The sequence below is a fragment of the Drosophila novamexicana genome, unplaced genomic scaffold, assembly GCF_003285875.2.
Source record: "Drosophila novamexicana strain 15010-1031.04,08,12 unplaced genomic scaffold, DnovRS2.1 tig00000974-arrow-arrow-pilon, whole genome shotgun sequence".
In the NCBI taxonomy this organism is placed as follows: Eukaryota; Metazoa; Arthropoda; class Insecta; order Diptera; family Drosophilidae; genus Drosophila; species Drosophila novamexicana.
In genome coordinates, this window is record NW_020824834.1 from 1210828 (window position 1) to 1227316 (window position 16489).

The window sequence follows — 16489 nt, forward strand, 5'->3', positions numbered from 1 at the left end:
AACTCTACAGTCTACCAATTATTATTGATGAGTAGCATTAAGTGTCTGTCTTAAGAGAATTCCAAAGCTAATTAAACGATTGCATTGTCATTTATTCAAATGCCTCGAACGCAGCTCACGAATTGCAATTAATTCCACTTACAACTGACAAAATCAGTTAGTAAGTTTCTGCAAAAAAGTTTGTTAAGCTCGACTCAGTTCTAGATATGCATAAAATATGTCTTAAGGAAATGACTTAAAATCAAATTAAATTTAAATTTCTTTCTATACGCTACTCAATAGTAATTTTATCCTCTTAAATATATTAAAATCATTTTAAAAAGTTGTTGCTTACAAAAATATAAGTTGAATTTCTTAACTAACATTTAAAGATTGGCTGACTTTAAGCTCCGCATATTAAATGCCCTTCGATAGTAAAGCTTTAAACATAATTTCAACTTTTTAAATTGAAACTTAAAGAGTTTTCACTGCGTACCGTTTGCCGCAGATAAGTCGCATATTTGAACAGTTTGAAATTTATATTTAAATATTTAAGTTGAAGCACTTTCCATGCGGCTGATTGCCGCAGATAAATTGGCAAGCGATTTAGTCTGAGGACAATCAGAGTGGAGTTATCAAAGCAAAGAAATCGCAACCGGCTATAAAAACAGAAAAGTGCGTGACTTTCGTCTCAATTCCTGATGGACAGCTGAATTATATATACATATATATTGTAGGAAGGAAAATTTACACTTGAATATTGTTGCAGCTGTCTGTAAATGTTTGACAACAGGCTAGCCAGTCAATGCTAAACTCTATTCGTGCGTGTATTGGCCAATACAATTTAATTAATTACTATCGTATGTAGCGCAGACCTCAGAGCCAGCAACTGTTTACAGATATTGAAGAATCTGTGGCATTAATGCTTAGCCCAGAACAAAGTAAAAACAAATACTTGGCAGTTTATTCGCCCTACGGACTGCTCCCGTTCCCCGTCCCCCGTTCCCCGTCGCTTTCTGTCTTTGTGGTCCGGCAATGTCAATAAAAGTTTTCGCTTGCGTTTATTTAGTCTCAGATCTGTGGGGCTAAATGTAAATGAAGTTGTGTGTGCTGAGCTGCAACAACTTGTTAAATGCATTCATTTGCATTTCGCTTGACTGCATTCAAATAACTTTGATTAAATGCGCTGGCCAAAAGACAAACGATCGCCCATAAAAAGTATACCCCACACACATATATATACAGAGCTAACGAAATTTTGGTAAATTTGCGGGCGAGTCGCAAACTGATAGATAAAGTAATAAAATAATGGTTTATGTGTCTCGCTTTCCTGTTGGAAGGCAATTCAATAAATTTAAAGCGCAAACATGGCGATCTGGCAACTCTATATCGGCCAGAGTTGACACTGCACATGCTACGCATTATTCAATTTATGCACTTAACGATAGAGTCAACACACACACGCGTTGACGTCGCCGCATTTACCGCAGCGGCAACTGTGCGTATACGCAATTTAATTTTCAACAATCCTTTCTGTCTCCCTCTCTCTCTCTCTCTCTCTCCGACGCCTGCTTAACCCTGTTGGGCGTGTGAAAGATGCGCGGAAATGAGATTGCTGCGGCTTTAATTTCATTCGAATTCGCCCTGCAAACCATTAATGGAGATTTAAGCTGGCGCCACGTTTCAGGCAACAGATAGATGGACTTCATTTGGCTGTACATATAAAAGAGTTTTTCCTGACAGGTGATCAACTTGTAAGAGGAAGGCAGCAGATTGGTTTAAGGGCGAAGTTCTGGACACTTTAATCTTTAATAGGAGCTAGCTGCAAGATTTTGATGGTTAAAGTTCGGACCAAGAAGCGATAAGTCGTTGATAGGAATGTCAGTTTCAGTCAGTTTTTTGAATCGTGTGACGCCGGGTAATTTCTGCCTAGTACATTATGTAAATCTCAGTGCCAGGCAGGCTTTTGTAGTTGGAGAAGTAACATCAAATCATTTATATGGAATATAATTTACTGATTCCCGTCAAACAATAGAAACTTACACCAAAATTGTTTTTTTGAATATTTAATCGATTTGTGAAGCATATCTTCACAACGCCTGCAATGAACCAACAGCCACGACTCTTCGCCCGTCAACTGAATCCCGGCGTCATACTTACCCAAGAGCTGAAAATGAAGATATTCAACTATGAATCGCTCAATCGCGAGAAGTCCCAGCTGGAGACCGAGATCAGTCAAATTCGCAAGCAACAGGATAGCATCGAGGACAAGCTCGCCGAGGCGCTGGCCGAGGATGAATTCCAGCGCTGTCTGCACGGTCGCATGTCGTCGGGTCCCAACGACAATGAGGTCCTCGACATATTCAAGAAACATCTCAGCAGCACTATCGACAAATTGGCCAGCAAGTATGAGCGTAAAATTTATCTGGACATTGACCTGCAGAAACTAAAGATGACCATCGAAAAGGAAATCATGAAAGTCAACGAAGAGGCGGCTGCAGCAGATGCTGCATCAAACTAATTAAATATACGAGCCATTTAGCAGCACATGGTTTTCAAACCAGAACCCAACTGAAATTCTCGTTGCAATCGTACATCATCTATCGAGACAAGTTCTCATATTTTGGCACAAATTCTAAAATATTTACTCCCAGACTTCAATTCCATTCAAGCTCCTCGCTGATGTAACACTTTCACTGAGATTGCTTGCCTATTTTATTATCTATCTTATTTTTTTTTTTTAAATTTTGAATTGATCATCCTTTATTTTTAGTTACAAACACATTCAATGTTCTCGACTGCTGCCACTCTACAAAGCATGTATTACCACGCATATAAATAAAAATCAACCTAGGAAAATATGTTATGGTAGAATTTCCATAATTATTTGTATCTGATGACTTTGAAATTGATTTGAGGCTTTTGCTTAAGGATGTGTCTTTGTATACCCAAGAAGAGTAAAAAAGTGAGCTTAAATTTTGAACATAATACATTTCACCGGGCAACGCCGGGCAATTCTAGAGCACAATAGGTTTAGGTCGGGCTTATATCCATTTGGGCTCGAATTTCGTTTCGATTCCAGAATTTCAATTTGATTTCTTTATTAACCTGAATAGTTGGCCGATTCTTCATGAATTCAGCTGCTTGATTTTATAAAAATAGCCTGATTTCACCGGGCAACGCCGGGCTATTCCAGAGCACAATATGTTTGGGTCGGGCTTATATCCATCTGAGCTCGAATTTCGTTTCGATTCCAGAATTTCAAGTTGACTTTTTATGAAACAAAATCTTTCGCCTATTCTTTGTGGATCTAGATGTTTACTTGCTTTATGAATACCCTGTAATTTTCTTCGTTAGCGCTCTCATTATTAAATATGATGCTCGTGACAGTTCCCTTGGCTTTTCACTTAACAATCTGCGCCTTTAGTTTTTCATTTTGCAAGACTGCCGCTGCTGCTGCTGTTGTCATTCATATGCAAATGATGCTCGAACCGTCCGAGAAAATTGCAATGAATTTAAATTGCCTAAAACTGTGTCCTTTCGCAGCACAGCGGGTGGCGCGGTGGGCGGGTGAGCGGGCAGGCTCGGGATGCACTAAGTGAGAACAGAAGAAAAAAAAAAAGGAGAAATTTGTGGGGCGCGTGTTCTAATTAATAAGGCCACGTCGACGGCATCATTGCCGTTTGAGCCCAGAGATTTTTTGCGCTGCACGAATTTCCCAGCGGCATTTGCCGAATGCAAAATCAACACACACACACACACACACACACACACGCATACAATAATAAGAAAAGCGACGAGCAGTTGAGCTTGCGAAAAAAAAGACAGAAAAAAATACAAAAGTAAAATGAAACAAAAGAGAAATAGAGATATCTCATTATGGACAAAGCAGGCCAAACGAGCATTGCCACCATCAAGGCACACACACACTCACACACACATATACACACACAGGAAATGAAATGAAATGAAAAAATTATGCGAAAAGCAGGCATAGGCCATTCTTTAGGCCTTGTTGTAGGTATATGTATATTTATGAATTTGTTTACAACGAGCCACTGGACAACTGGCCCAAAGTCTGTTGAAATTGTACTTGTCCTTTTTTGTTTTTAATACCTTGTAAGCAAAATGCGTAAATGGGGTATGCGTAAATTGAGCATTAGTATGTAACATGTAAAGAATTTGCTATATTTAAGGCTCTACTTTGTGGTTTTTGACACCGGAAACTTGATGTATGTGTATGAAATGTGTTTGCTGTCAAATCGCTTGATTGACTGTTTGACTGATGTATGAGAAATCTACAGATATATTTATATATATATATATCTGAATTGTTTGTTCAATGACCCTCAAAGAACTATGCCAAGTTTTCGTCCCTTGCAAGTACTTATAATACTTGTATACTTGTAATCAATAAGTACAGGGTATGTGCCGGCTGATCACACACTCTATCGCGCTTATTGTTCCCATTTGGGGCACACGCGTGCCAAATATAATCAGAATATAATAAGCAGCTCTTGAAGAGGCGCAAACAAATGAGGCATATCATGATTTTACCCCGGGCTGAATGTGCTCGACGATTTATATTCAGGTTTTATTTGCCTCGTCTTTGTTTGCCCCGCTGCGAAAATTAAGCAATTTTCTAACATTCGACGATGCGCTTAGGGTGGGCAGCGTCCCTCCTCCATATAGTTGGCGTAGTTCACAAGCATTTTCTTTTTTATTTTGTAGCTTCATCGGCTTTGCACACTTTTAGGTTATCATCGGAATGGCACAAAGCCGGATTACATAAAGGATTTGCGGCTCTTTACAAGGCATTACAACTCGTATTCCCAGCTATCATTTCTCTCTCTCTCCCTCTCTCTCTTTTTGTATTTTTTAATACAAAGCAACAGTCGCCGCAGGGGGCAGTCCTTGAACCTTTCGAGTCGTGCCTATCGCCATGCAAATCGCCGGGCAATTTGCCTGAGCAACTCGACCATCAGTAGATGGTCAGCCAGAGATTAGATCCCACCCATTGTTGGCCTCGCAGAACTCTCCTGCTACTGTTCGCCAAATATTTACACTGCCAGACGAGTTGTTGTTACCGCCGCTTTAATAACTTAACATAGTTCTTTGCTGTCGCTCATCAAAATTCACGGCTAGTTTTCACCTTGTGGCCGCATAATTAAAAATATACACACGTGCCGCATAGTCTCTGCCAGGTAGTTTATGTCGTGGCACACGGCGTATGAGTGCTGCGTAGTCTTTATGATGCGTACTTATTTGCGCTGGCTCGTGAAAGTTAAAACCCCAGCAAACTGCACATCATCATTAAGGCCAACAGGGCTATAATGCCTTAACAAGATTACAATGCTGTATATTTACTTACCACAAATGGAAGCGTCTGCTGCTGCTGCTGCTGGTGGATAATAAAGTCGTTGGGTCGAGCAGAAAAGTCGTTTTAATTGCACTTCTTCAACAAAGCAAGAAAGCAAATTGAAAGCAAACAACAATTCTTATTGTGCAGGCGAGTAAAAGTGAATGTGCATGTCCTTTTCTTAATTATAATTGCAATCATTCAAGTTATTCATTTAATACAATTAATTTAAAACGGCGACGCAGCAAACCTTTAACATTGACCTCAATGCCAGCTGAAGCTATTTTTGGCCTAGACTCGGGTCACAGATTGAACTGATTTCTTTGACCTAAAGAAAGGAAACAAAATGGAAAGAGTTGAGCTGCAAGGAATTGAAATTTAAGACATTTATACCATAGGAAAATGCTTTTCTAAAGGGAAAGCGAGAAAATACCCCTGGCTTTGCAATAGCCTAAATAGGGAATGATTATTTTTATGTAAGCTATATGATATTGTTGTCGGAGTTGAAGTTGCGGAGAAGTTAAGAGAAGAGAGAAGCTTGCAGTCGCTTGAAGAGCAGAAAGATGTTAAGATATCTTAATAGCTGTATAGATTTTATAGTAGGTGATTCTGATCAAATATGACCCAATCCTGTCGATGATTTCTCTACATATGATATACCATGGCTGAGGCTATTTTTGACCTGGACTCAGGTTAAAGATAGAACTGACTTGCTTGAGCTGAAGGAAAGGCCGCTGTGAGAAGAGTTCAGGTGCAAAGAATTAATATTTAAGACCTTGAACGGAGAACATGAATATAACCTTGGCTTTGCTTTAATTCCAAATGATTGTTTGTTTTTATGATATTGTAGTTGGACATGGATTTGCGAATAAGTTAAGAGAAAAGCTTCTCAAACAAAAACTTATTTGTCTACCGATTCTTCTTATTGAGCTATATGCTATATGCTAGAAGTAAGATATTGAAAACATCCAATAATAATGCCAGGACTTGTTAAGATAAGATATTTGTATAATATAGCAGTAGATTCTAATAAGATTTGTGACCTTATCCCGCCGATTGCATTAACAGTCGATGGCAGTCATAAGTCATGGGGTCAGTTCCAAGCGAACCTCAACTTTGCCTTTTACCATTCATTTGCGATTTTCATCAAGTAGTATTCCCCATAGTTACTCGTAGAAACTTTTCATATGGGGAATTACAAGCTCTTTGAAATCTATTAGAATATCTGCCATATATAAGTGGATTATAAATAAAGCGTTCGACTCTTTCCAGCAGAAATTGTGTTTCCATCTAAATAAATACACTTTTATTTCTTCAATTAATGTCAAACACATGTAAATATTTATTATTCTATATAAATCATTTACTCAGGCAATAAATTGAAATTCGCATTAAATGTCTCACATGCCCTGTCTGTAAATATTTAATGTTAAATTTGTTAGATTTTCATTGAATGCAATTTTTCATTGCTGTCAAATATTCCAACTCAATCGGTCAACGTTAAATAGGGCATTTAGCCCAAAAAACCAACAACAGTGCTGCCAAAAAGTACTCGCCCAGGTGTTCACATGTGCTTAAATTGAATTTGCCGCTTTAGCTGCATGTTTTGCTCTGTATGCAAATTCAATTTAAATCGCATTACAATCTATAAACACAGAGCAATTCGAATTCAAATACCAAATAACGCACACATGTTGCATGCAACAACAACAACAACAACAACAGAAAACTATTAAAATTAGCGAGTTTAAAAAAATGCTTAAATTTACATGCGCATATATGTATGTACATATATGTACATATGTGTGCATATGTGCATTAATATCTAACCAATTTGTTTGACAAATATTTCGGCCATGTGGAATTTAACATGCACACACACACACACGCACACACACTTACAACGGGACATTGTGACCCTCATCAATGTGAACCAGGTTTTCAAAGGACCTTCAACAAATATAGAAAACATGCGTATACGAGTATTTGATATTTTTGCATTGCCAACAAAATGGTTTTATTAAACGTTGCCAACGTCGAAATATTTAGTTTTTATATCCTGTAAAATGGATTTAAAGGGGTGGTAACGACCTGAGCGGCAGCTTCGATAATGTATTTTATAGTTAGATAGATAATAGATCCAAGCCAGAAGAGAATGTGCCTAATGTGACATAAAACTGTCGCTAAAAACTGTTTTTGGTGCTGATTGACTGATTGACAATCTAATTGATTGATTGGGCTGAGTTTTGAACAGAAGTAAGGACTAGGCTCTGGTTTTTGAAAAATTTGTGCTTATGGACAGGAAACCTTTTTATTTATTTTATTAAGAGTTACATTTACAAAGAATAACAGCTAGAGCTTTGGGAAAAATAATTTGATTGCCTTTGTGTTTTGATAAAATTCGTTAAAGAAGCTCGAAACTGTGCCATGAGTTCCGTTTACAGGGCAGCTCGCCAGCTTGGCATTTGTAATTGTTTTCTTTGCCCGCGTTGTGCCACATCGTTTGGCTCCGTAATTGTAGGGTTGGAGATATACAAATCTGGCAACTGTTATCCACGACGTGATCCGGGCTGAATATTTGTGGATATGTTGATTTAATGCATTCAGTTTTTGAAAACCAATTAAAAGCACTGACCAATCGGCCTGGCTTGTACTACAAATTGCTTGCCAAAGCAATGCTATTAATTAATTTTATTTTTAGCTAGATGCGATTGTGCACATTATTCGTGCGCTTTGCGGTTAAGTGCGAGATTTTGATTAACGCGGTTTATGTTAATTAAAATCAGTTCAGCTGCAATGTTTAATCAATTAATTTGTTGCTGATTGAATGCTTGTGGTGAAGACAAACGCAACAATTTATATATTCAATGCTTTTTTATTACCTCGCAACTTAAAGCTGGTTTTCAGGCTTAACTGACGCCCGATTTTAAGGCTGCTGACAGCCGAGTTAGACAGAGAGCAGGACAGGAAGGGATTTGCCTTTGACAACTGTCTGAAAATCCACTAACCCGAACTGGAGGAATTTCATTTGTGATGACAAGTGGGAGACCTTGAAATGAACGCGCGACTAATAACCGAATTTTTCATAATTCATGGCTGTGCGTGTGCGCCTCAATTTGTGGGCGTGGCTTGAGCACTTACCGCGCACACACGCTGAATGCGCGTGACAAGTTCTCGTCAGCAGTTTTGCATTTTTCGGCCAAAAACTTTACCAAAATCCATGCTCTGAATGTGCCAGCGCTCGGGCGCATCAATTAAAGCCCGGCTAGTGTCCAGCTATCATCCAGCATCCGCATCGTAAACTCAATTAGCGTTTGCACAAGCTTTTAGCCAAACTAAGTTATATAGTTGTCGTTTGCTTTTAGCTATATATTTTTATACCCTGTAAACGTTGGAAATAGCTAAATGGGTATATGGCATTTGAGTTAAGGTTCTTATTCCTTATAGTCGAATTTGAAAAGTCTGTGTAAAGTTGAGATAAATTATGATAACATTCTTACCAAGACTAAAAAATAAAAACATTTTAAGAATTAATTTTTTAAGCAAGAAAATCTTCAAAAATCTTCTTTATGCTCCACAAATTTTAAACATATCGAACAGGCAACACATGAGTTTTCCAACAAATATATTTTCTTTTCACATATATATATTTGATTATGCGAGGCTAAGGAAAGAAGTAGCAAAGCAAAAATATATCCCTTTAACTTTCTTACTAAACATTACATGCATTTTTCGATATAAGCCAGGGTATCTGTTAGTCGCGCCTGCCTGTTCCGCACATTTTCACTGGCCGTTGATGTTTTTGTGGCTGGCTGAACTTTAAAATCCGCATAGCTTGCAATAAATGCATTTGAATTAGCGTTCAATTTAGGCCGCACTTTGACCCCACATTGTTTCAGCCACCCCTCACCCCACACCCCCCCCCCCCCCCCCTCCACACGATATTACACCCCTCTCATGCGATATAAATTAATAGCAACGCATCAAATTTGTCAGCTCTTGGGGGTCATCTGATTACATGTGGCCTGCAAATCAAACCCAAATCATGACGCAGTTAAAACATGCGAATATGCGAGGACGCGAATGCCCGAAATCAATTAGTACACATGCTGGGCTGTGCGAGTGTGTGTGCGTGTGTGTGTGTGTGCTCTGTAAGCCGATATTTGTATGCTTTGGTGCGTGCTAATTAAGCTGTCAACATTAAGCGCTACGCTTCAGGGTTATATATTTACAATTGATTGGCATCAGGAACGAAAGCAAGGACAGCTTCGCTTTTATTTTTCCTGAATAAATATGATAAAAATTGGCATGAAAAGGGAATAAATATGCAAAGTGCTTTAAATACATTCGATCAAATTGTCCTTAAAAAGGAGAAAAGATGTGCTTAAAAAATATTCCTTAAAAAAGAAAAAATATGCAATTTGCTTCAAATATATTCGATCAGGTTCTCATGACGCAAGTACATACAATTTCTAAACATTTATTTTCCTTTTTTTTGTCAAGATATAATAATAATAATAATAATTATAATAATAATTGTTTTCTACGCTTGAAGGTGGAAACTTTTAAGTAAACTCCTGTTCAAAACTTATTTTCCCATCTCTTACAGCTTGAGCTGTGGCTTGATTATCAATCAGTCAGTCAGTTAATCAGTCAGTTAGTCAATCAGTCAGTCAGCCAGGACAAACTCTTTTGCACTTAAGTACATATTTACTTCTGAGTACTTTTCTTGCTTGCATTAAATGGATTGTTTAATAATTTACAAACAAAGAAAGTTGTTTTTACCAACTTTGGAGCCGTCTTTTGTGCTCGCGTCACACACGCACACTCATACACACACACACATGCACGGCTTTTAACTGAAACTGAACTTTTTAATATCTTGCCGCTAGCTTGTTGTTGTCCAGACCGTTAATCAATATATAAAGTTGTTTTACGCCTCGTACCACGCCCTCCTTCCCGCCCCTCAGCTGACTCCTTTGAGGTCGATTGCCTTGTGTTCGCAGCCGGAAAAAGCGCGCCTTAAAGTATGCAAGGCATTTTAATTAAAGTTGGAAAAAAATCAACAACAAAAAACGTAAAAAACAACAACAACAACAACAACAAGAACAAGGCTTCACACTCAAGAGCCTTAACTCAACTTAATGGCAAATGCTGTCGTGCTCGATTACCCTGGTGTTACCCCCGCCCTCCGCCTCTGCTCCTCTCGAAGGATGCAGCACTTGAAAACTCTTGCGCTTGTCATGTGCAACCTGCCCAACTATGGGCGAGTCCTGCTGCTGTTCCTTCTTGTTGTTCTACAGCCTAAAGGCTACAAATCCAACACAATGCACATGCTGCCGAGGCTGCAGCTGAGGCAACGAGTGCGAGCGGAAATGAAAAATCAAATAGAACAGCTCATAATGGCAGGCCATGGACATGGAACGAAACGGCATGGAATGGAATGGAACGGATGGGAAGGGAAGGGAAGGCAGTCGCAGTCACAGGCGCAGCCACAGGAATGGACAAGCGCCATGGCAATTTGCTGGCACCAATTTTTTTTTATGATTGTTTTTGTTGTGTGTGTGTGGGGGTGTGTGTGTGTGCGTGTGGCAAGTATTTGAATTGTCTGTTGTGTGGCACTCAATTACACTTTCGTTGTCACTAAAAAAATCTTGAACGAGTCGAGCAGAAGAAGAAGAAGCAGATTGTAGAGGGCAAGTGCTAGCTTTGCATATGTCACAGCGCGTGTGTGTGTGTGAGTCCTTTGTCCTGACACTTGACGTAGATAACTTTAGAGAGCGAGTGCTCAGCATGTCTTAGGTGCACACAATCTAAAGGTAGGCAGCGCGAGAGGGCCAGGAAGGGAGAGGGCAGCAAAAGCTCGACATCCAATAAAGATTACCAACGATTGTTAAACACAAATTGCGCTTGATGATGAGTTATGTATGGGCCAGGACATGCCTCTACGTATTTCTCTGCTTATACATTTTTTCTTCCTTTTCTTGTTGTTGTTATATAAAGCTGCTGCTGCTGCTGCTGCTGGTGCTGCAGCTCCAGTTGGAGTGCTGCAAATCAGCTTTGCCGCTCGACATGCTCTGCAGCCATAAGGTATGCTTCAATATTTGTCAACCCAATATTTGCCCTGTGTGTGTGTGCGAGAGTGTGTCTTTGTGTTTGGTAAAGTTGTAACATTCGGAAAAGTTTGTAACAAAGTTATGAAATGAATTTTGAGGGGAGCCGCATTATCAGCAAATGAAATTTAAAACGTTGCGCCTGCCGTTTTACTTGGTTTTAGTACCCTTTTTTTTTTTGTTATTCTCCTAGGGGATAGATTTATCCTGACGACAAAAAGGGGCAAAAAAACACAGTGTATAAATATGGATATTCATGCTTACAAAGCCAGCAAATTGAATATGCCGTTTTGTTTGTTCATTTTCTTCCGCATTTTTTTTTATCTGTGTCTCTTTGTGCCGGTTATTTATCACAAATCTGAAATTTCCATTTTCACAATTGAATGATTCCTTGAGCTTATTTGCCCATTAGACCTGACTGCATGCAAATTTCTTGCGACGAGGTGAGGCCAGCCGTGTTCATTTGCCAGTTGCTGTGTCAACTTTGTTGCGCTCAATTTCGCCACAATAAAGGCATGCAACAGAATCGACAAAAAAAAAAAAAATGGAATGAAATGCTTGGAACCTGGAAGTTTGTTTTCCTTTATGTATCTTTTGGCTTTTCACCAACTGACTAGTCCAAATGGGCAAATAGATTTTCGTCGGGCACATATTTGCATTTGGCTTGAGGAAATGAAGCTGTGCAGCAGCATTTATAAAATCTAATGAATGACTGAACTGTAGAAAACACTGAAAAGACAATATTTGTGGATATAACATTGCTACTGCATATATAATACTGTGTATAACACATGAATCATTGATTATGGATCACTTTTATTAAAATAGCACGCCGGCAAATATTGACTTCAAAATATGGTTATGCTGTATTTGTGACAGTTTGTGTAACTGCTTATAAGTCAGTTAGTATAATAGTTTTAAGCGAAATATATAGCTGAGCTATATGCTTTATCAACGTATAACAGTTGGTGTGAGCTATAACTATATTATAAAACTTGACTTGACTTAAAAGTAGGATTGTGCGGCACTTAATAGAGTTTGTATAACAGTTGTATAACACTGAACTAAAAAGGCCACGTATAACTGTTGTATAACACATTGTTTAATAACCAACATATAACAGTTTTATATCACAGTTGGTATAACAACTTTGAGGACATTATATAGTACGGTTATGCTCTATTTGAACCCGTTTTTATAAGAGATGTATAACATATAGCAAAATAAGCCACGTATAACAGCTTTGCACGTCAGTTGGTATAACAATTTAGAACAGCATATATAATTGATTCATATACAGCATTGTCGTATAACATTTGGTTTGTATAGCAGTTGTATAACACATTGCCATATAAGCCACGTATAACAGCCTTATATGTCAGTTGGTGTAACTATTCGCCTGCGTGTTCGTTTTAAAGTAGGTTTTTTTAGTTATCCGGCACACTTTGATCTTAATGCCACATTCCAAATATTGTGTATGACTTATGGTGTTGTTGCCAGTTTCTGCCAGCTTGTATAACAGTGTATGCTTTTCGGTTTGGATTATTTTTTATGCCAAACGCTTTTCACTGTCGCCGTCGCCTTTGTGGGCCTTAAAATGTACATTTTTAATGCTGCCCCCAAACCATGATCGGCCTTTGTGTAGTTTTTCGTTTCCCTTTTATTTTTTTTGCCACCTGCCGCTACAGCTACCTCCTGGGGCAACTGTAGTGTCCATTATATTAATTAAATTATGTTCACGTTTCTGTCCATGCATATGTCTTGTCAATCGTAAAACCAATACCCTTAATGCATCTCCCACACACACACACACACACACACACACACTCTGAAAACGAGACTCGAAATGCGTATTAAATTCCAAAAGCAAAATCACGTACTTAAAAGCAATAAGCATTTTTATACAGCCACGCGCATCGTCCTTCTCACAAAAGTTGTCCCAAAAATATCACAAATACGCATTGCCCCGCACACACACATTTCTATTAAAACGCAAATTTCAACAGATTAACACACAGTGCGACAGAGATGGGTGGATATATATATATATATTTATGTAGGTTAAAGGTCAGAACAGGGGAAAGAAAAACAAGGGGAAGCGTTCATCTTCCGCACGCAGACTATCAAATACTCTTGACTTGAAAGTGATTTATACACACGCTTCATTTCCGAGCCATATATCATATGACATTTTATATAAAAAATATATTATATTTCCGTCCTCCGGGGGGGGTTCGATTCCTAAAGTTCGTTGTCAGGGCCGAGGCTTAGCAAGCGATATATCAAAATATATCGAATATAATATATAGTAAATAATTGTTTATATTTCAATCAGAACAAACTCTTTGAATACATATTCTGATGGCTTCGCAGACGGCGTTACACATTTCGCGACTAAGTTATGTTGCCCTCGGTAAGGGCATAACAAGATGACAGCGCGTGTCATTTGCCGTGTAACAATTTGAAACTTTCTTTTTTTATGCAGCTGCCGGAGTTGAAGCTGAACTCAAAGTTCGCTGCGGCTGCGTTGCTTTAAGAACACGTTAAACTTTTTACGACTTTCGTAGATGCGAGCTTCAACTCGAACAAGGTTGCGAACCGGTCCGCTTCTCAAAATTTAATCGACGTCTAATGAAATGCCCGGTTTGGTAACGGCAAAAGCAGCTGTTGCTAATTAAGCTGCACATTTGCTACCGACAAGGCGCCGTCTTTTGGGCATAAGTTAAGAAGTCATCAAAATTCACTGATTGAAAAATGTTGCGAGGCACCACACGGAATGAGGGATGGGATGGGATGGCAAGGGACGGGGGGTGGGGTAAGCTGCCAGCCCTAAGACTGAGACTGAGACTGAGACTGAGGCTGGCCACATAAAAACTGAAAACTCCGAAAAGCTCATTGCATATTTATGGCTGGGTGCCGCATAGGTTTTGGGGCCTTTTTAAATATTTAAATGCCTTGTTAAAACAAAAACATGCAACAAAATGTGGCAAGACGCAGCTGCCATAAATAAACAACAGCCGTCAATGGCATACCTTGGGAGATTCGCTCCAAAACTGTGCGTGTGTGGGTGTGTGGGTGTGGGTAATATATACTATATGGAAATGGGGCCTCAAACTTTCTCTAAATCATTTAATAATCGAAAATCGGCTTTGTGAATTGGCAAGAAATGCATTGCAGAAAATCGAAGTGCAGCACTTGCAACGCCTTAAACTGGGCTCAGGCACACATACATATATAAATATATATATATATGTGAATATGTGTGTGTATGTGTGGTGAGCTCTTGTAGCACTTTTATTTAACTAGGCTAAGCGGCTTTTGCATAGACAAACTTTGCCAAGCCAAAATCCGCTTGACTTTTTGGCCAAGACTTTATAGCTACGCTTTTGTATGCGTGCCAGCGCGCCTGTAGCTGTGTGTGTGTGTGTGCCTGCGTGTGCCTGCGTGTTTTTTGCGTGTTTGTTTCTATTTCAGCCACGCATAAAATCAGCACTTGCTGAATATATATTCCAGCTAAACTGCTCAAGTTTAAAACGCAAGTTATGCAATTTGTCTCTACAATAGAAGTTTTATGTGGCAGTCGAAACGTTTTGGTAGCCATTAAATTTAAGTGAGACAAGGCTACGGATCGTATAACAGTTTGAATTGAGGTATAAAAGTTTCCCAGAAAATGATGTGGTCAGTTGCTATTCCAAGCATGCAAATTATCCAAACTGTTTGCAACTTGTCTGGTTTATACAATTTAAACAGCTAAAGAAACGTTTTTGTGGCCATAAAATATATAAGTGAGACGATGCTGCTGACAGCACAACACTTATGCATGGTGTATAACAGCTTGTATAACATTTTCATAGCAGCAGATGTGTCTGCCAGAAGGTCAGTCTTACATAAGCAATTGATAGTTTGTTTGGAGTATTAACAAAATGTGGCTGTAAAAATGTTTTTATAGCTATAAAATATATGTATAACAATTTGTATGACACTTTATATAATATAAGCAGTTATCTGCTTGCCTGAAATACCTTGTTGTTGTATTCTAACCGTTATTGTGGCCATAAAACTTACTTGCTGGCGAAGAGGACTTATATTATTTACAGTATAACAGTTTGGTTTCGGTTATAACAGTTTGTTAAACAGCATATATAACCTAATTTTATTTAGGCAATGCATAAGTTTAGCATTTGCACGCAAAAATATTTGTGTAGCTATAAAATAGTTGTATAACAATTTGTCTGAATCTGCTTGTATGACAGTCGAATCATCTTTGGGGTCATAAAACTTATGAAGTAGCCTTTGCCGGTAAAAAAGGGCTTGGATTAAATGACAGTATAACAGTTTGGATTCAGCATAACAGCTTGTCAAACTTTTTAATAACACTTTTCGGCAGTAACCTTCATCTATTGAAGCTATGCAGAATATAAGCATTTGCTTGCATGTCTTGAATTTATACATTATAACAGTGCGATAGACGTGTGTCTGACAGCTTTCAAAACAGCAACAAAACAAAACAGGCCACAAGGCAAATGTGTTAATTCTCAATCCAGTATGCCACAACAATCAAAACAGGCCACAAGAGGCTAGGCATATTATATTGTAATATGCATGTATAAATTTACGAATATATACATTTATATATATATATCTATATATTCATGTGATACAAAGGGCGCCACACGTTGATTGGTGCAGATCTTTTGTAGGTTTTTTTGTGTAATTTATTTGACAGTTTGACAATTTAAAAACGAGAAAAAATGCGAGCGTGAAAAAAGAAAACAACAACGAGAAAAGCGAGGATAAAAGCGTGTGAAAATGAAAGCGACCATGGGGCATACAAAAGAACGTGCAGCGATGATGGCAACAGTGGCATTTGCACACACACCCACACACTCACACACACACACTCACACACACGCACAGCAAAATATACTAACCGGAGGCTGCTCGGACCTGCCGCTAGGCGCTAATGTTGAATTAAACGAACGCTGACAGCGACATAAACAAAAGGCGACCGCTGGGGCGTTCGCTAAGGTCGCCAGCG

The 16489-nt window shown here is 38.7% G+C and overlaps 1 protein-coding gene across 1 annotated transcript; it reads left to right on the top strand.

Moving 5' to 3' along the window:
- The first annotated feature begins 1950 nt into the window (after positions 1–1950).
- LOC115765512 lies at positions 1951–2850 on the top strand. Its single transcript, XM_030709130.1, has one exon. It carries the CDS (start codon positions 2084–2086, stop codon positions 2498–2500), a length of 417 nt encoding a protein of 138 aa, XP_030564990.1. The 5' UTR covers positions 1951–2083; the 3' UTR covers positions 2501–2850.
- The last annotated feature ends 13639 nt before the right edge of the window (positions 2851–16489 follow it).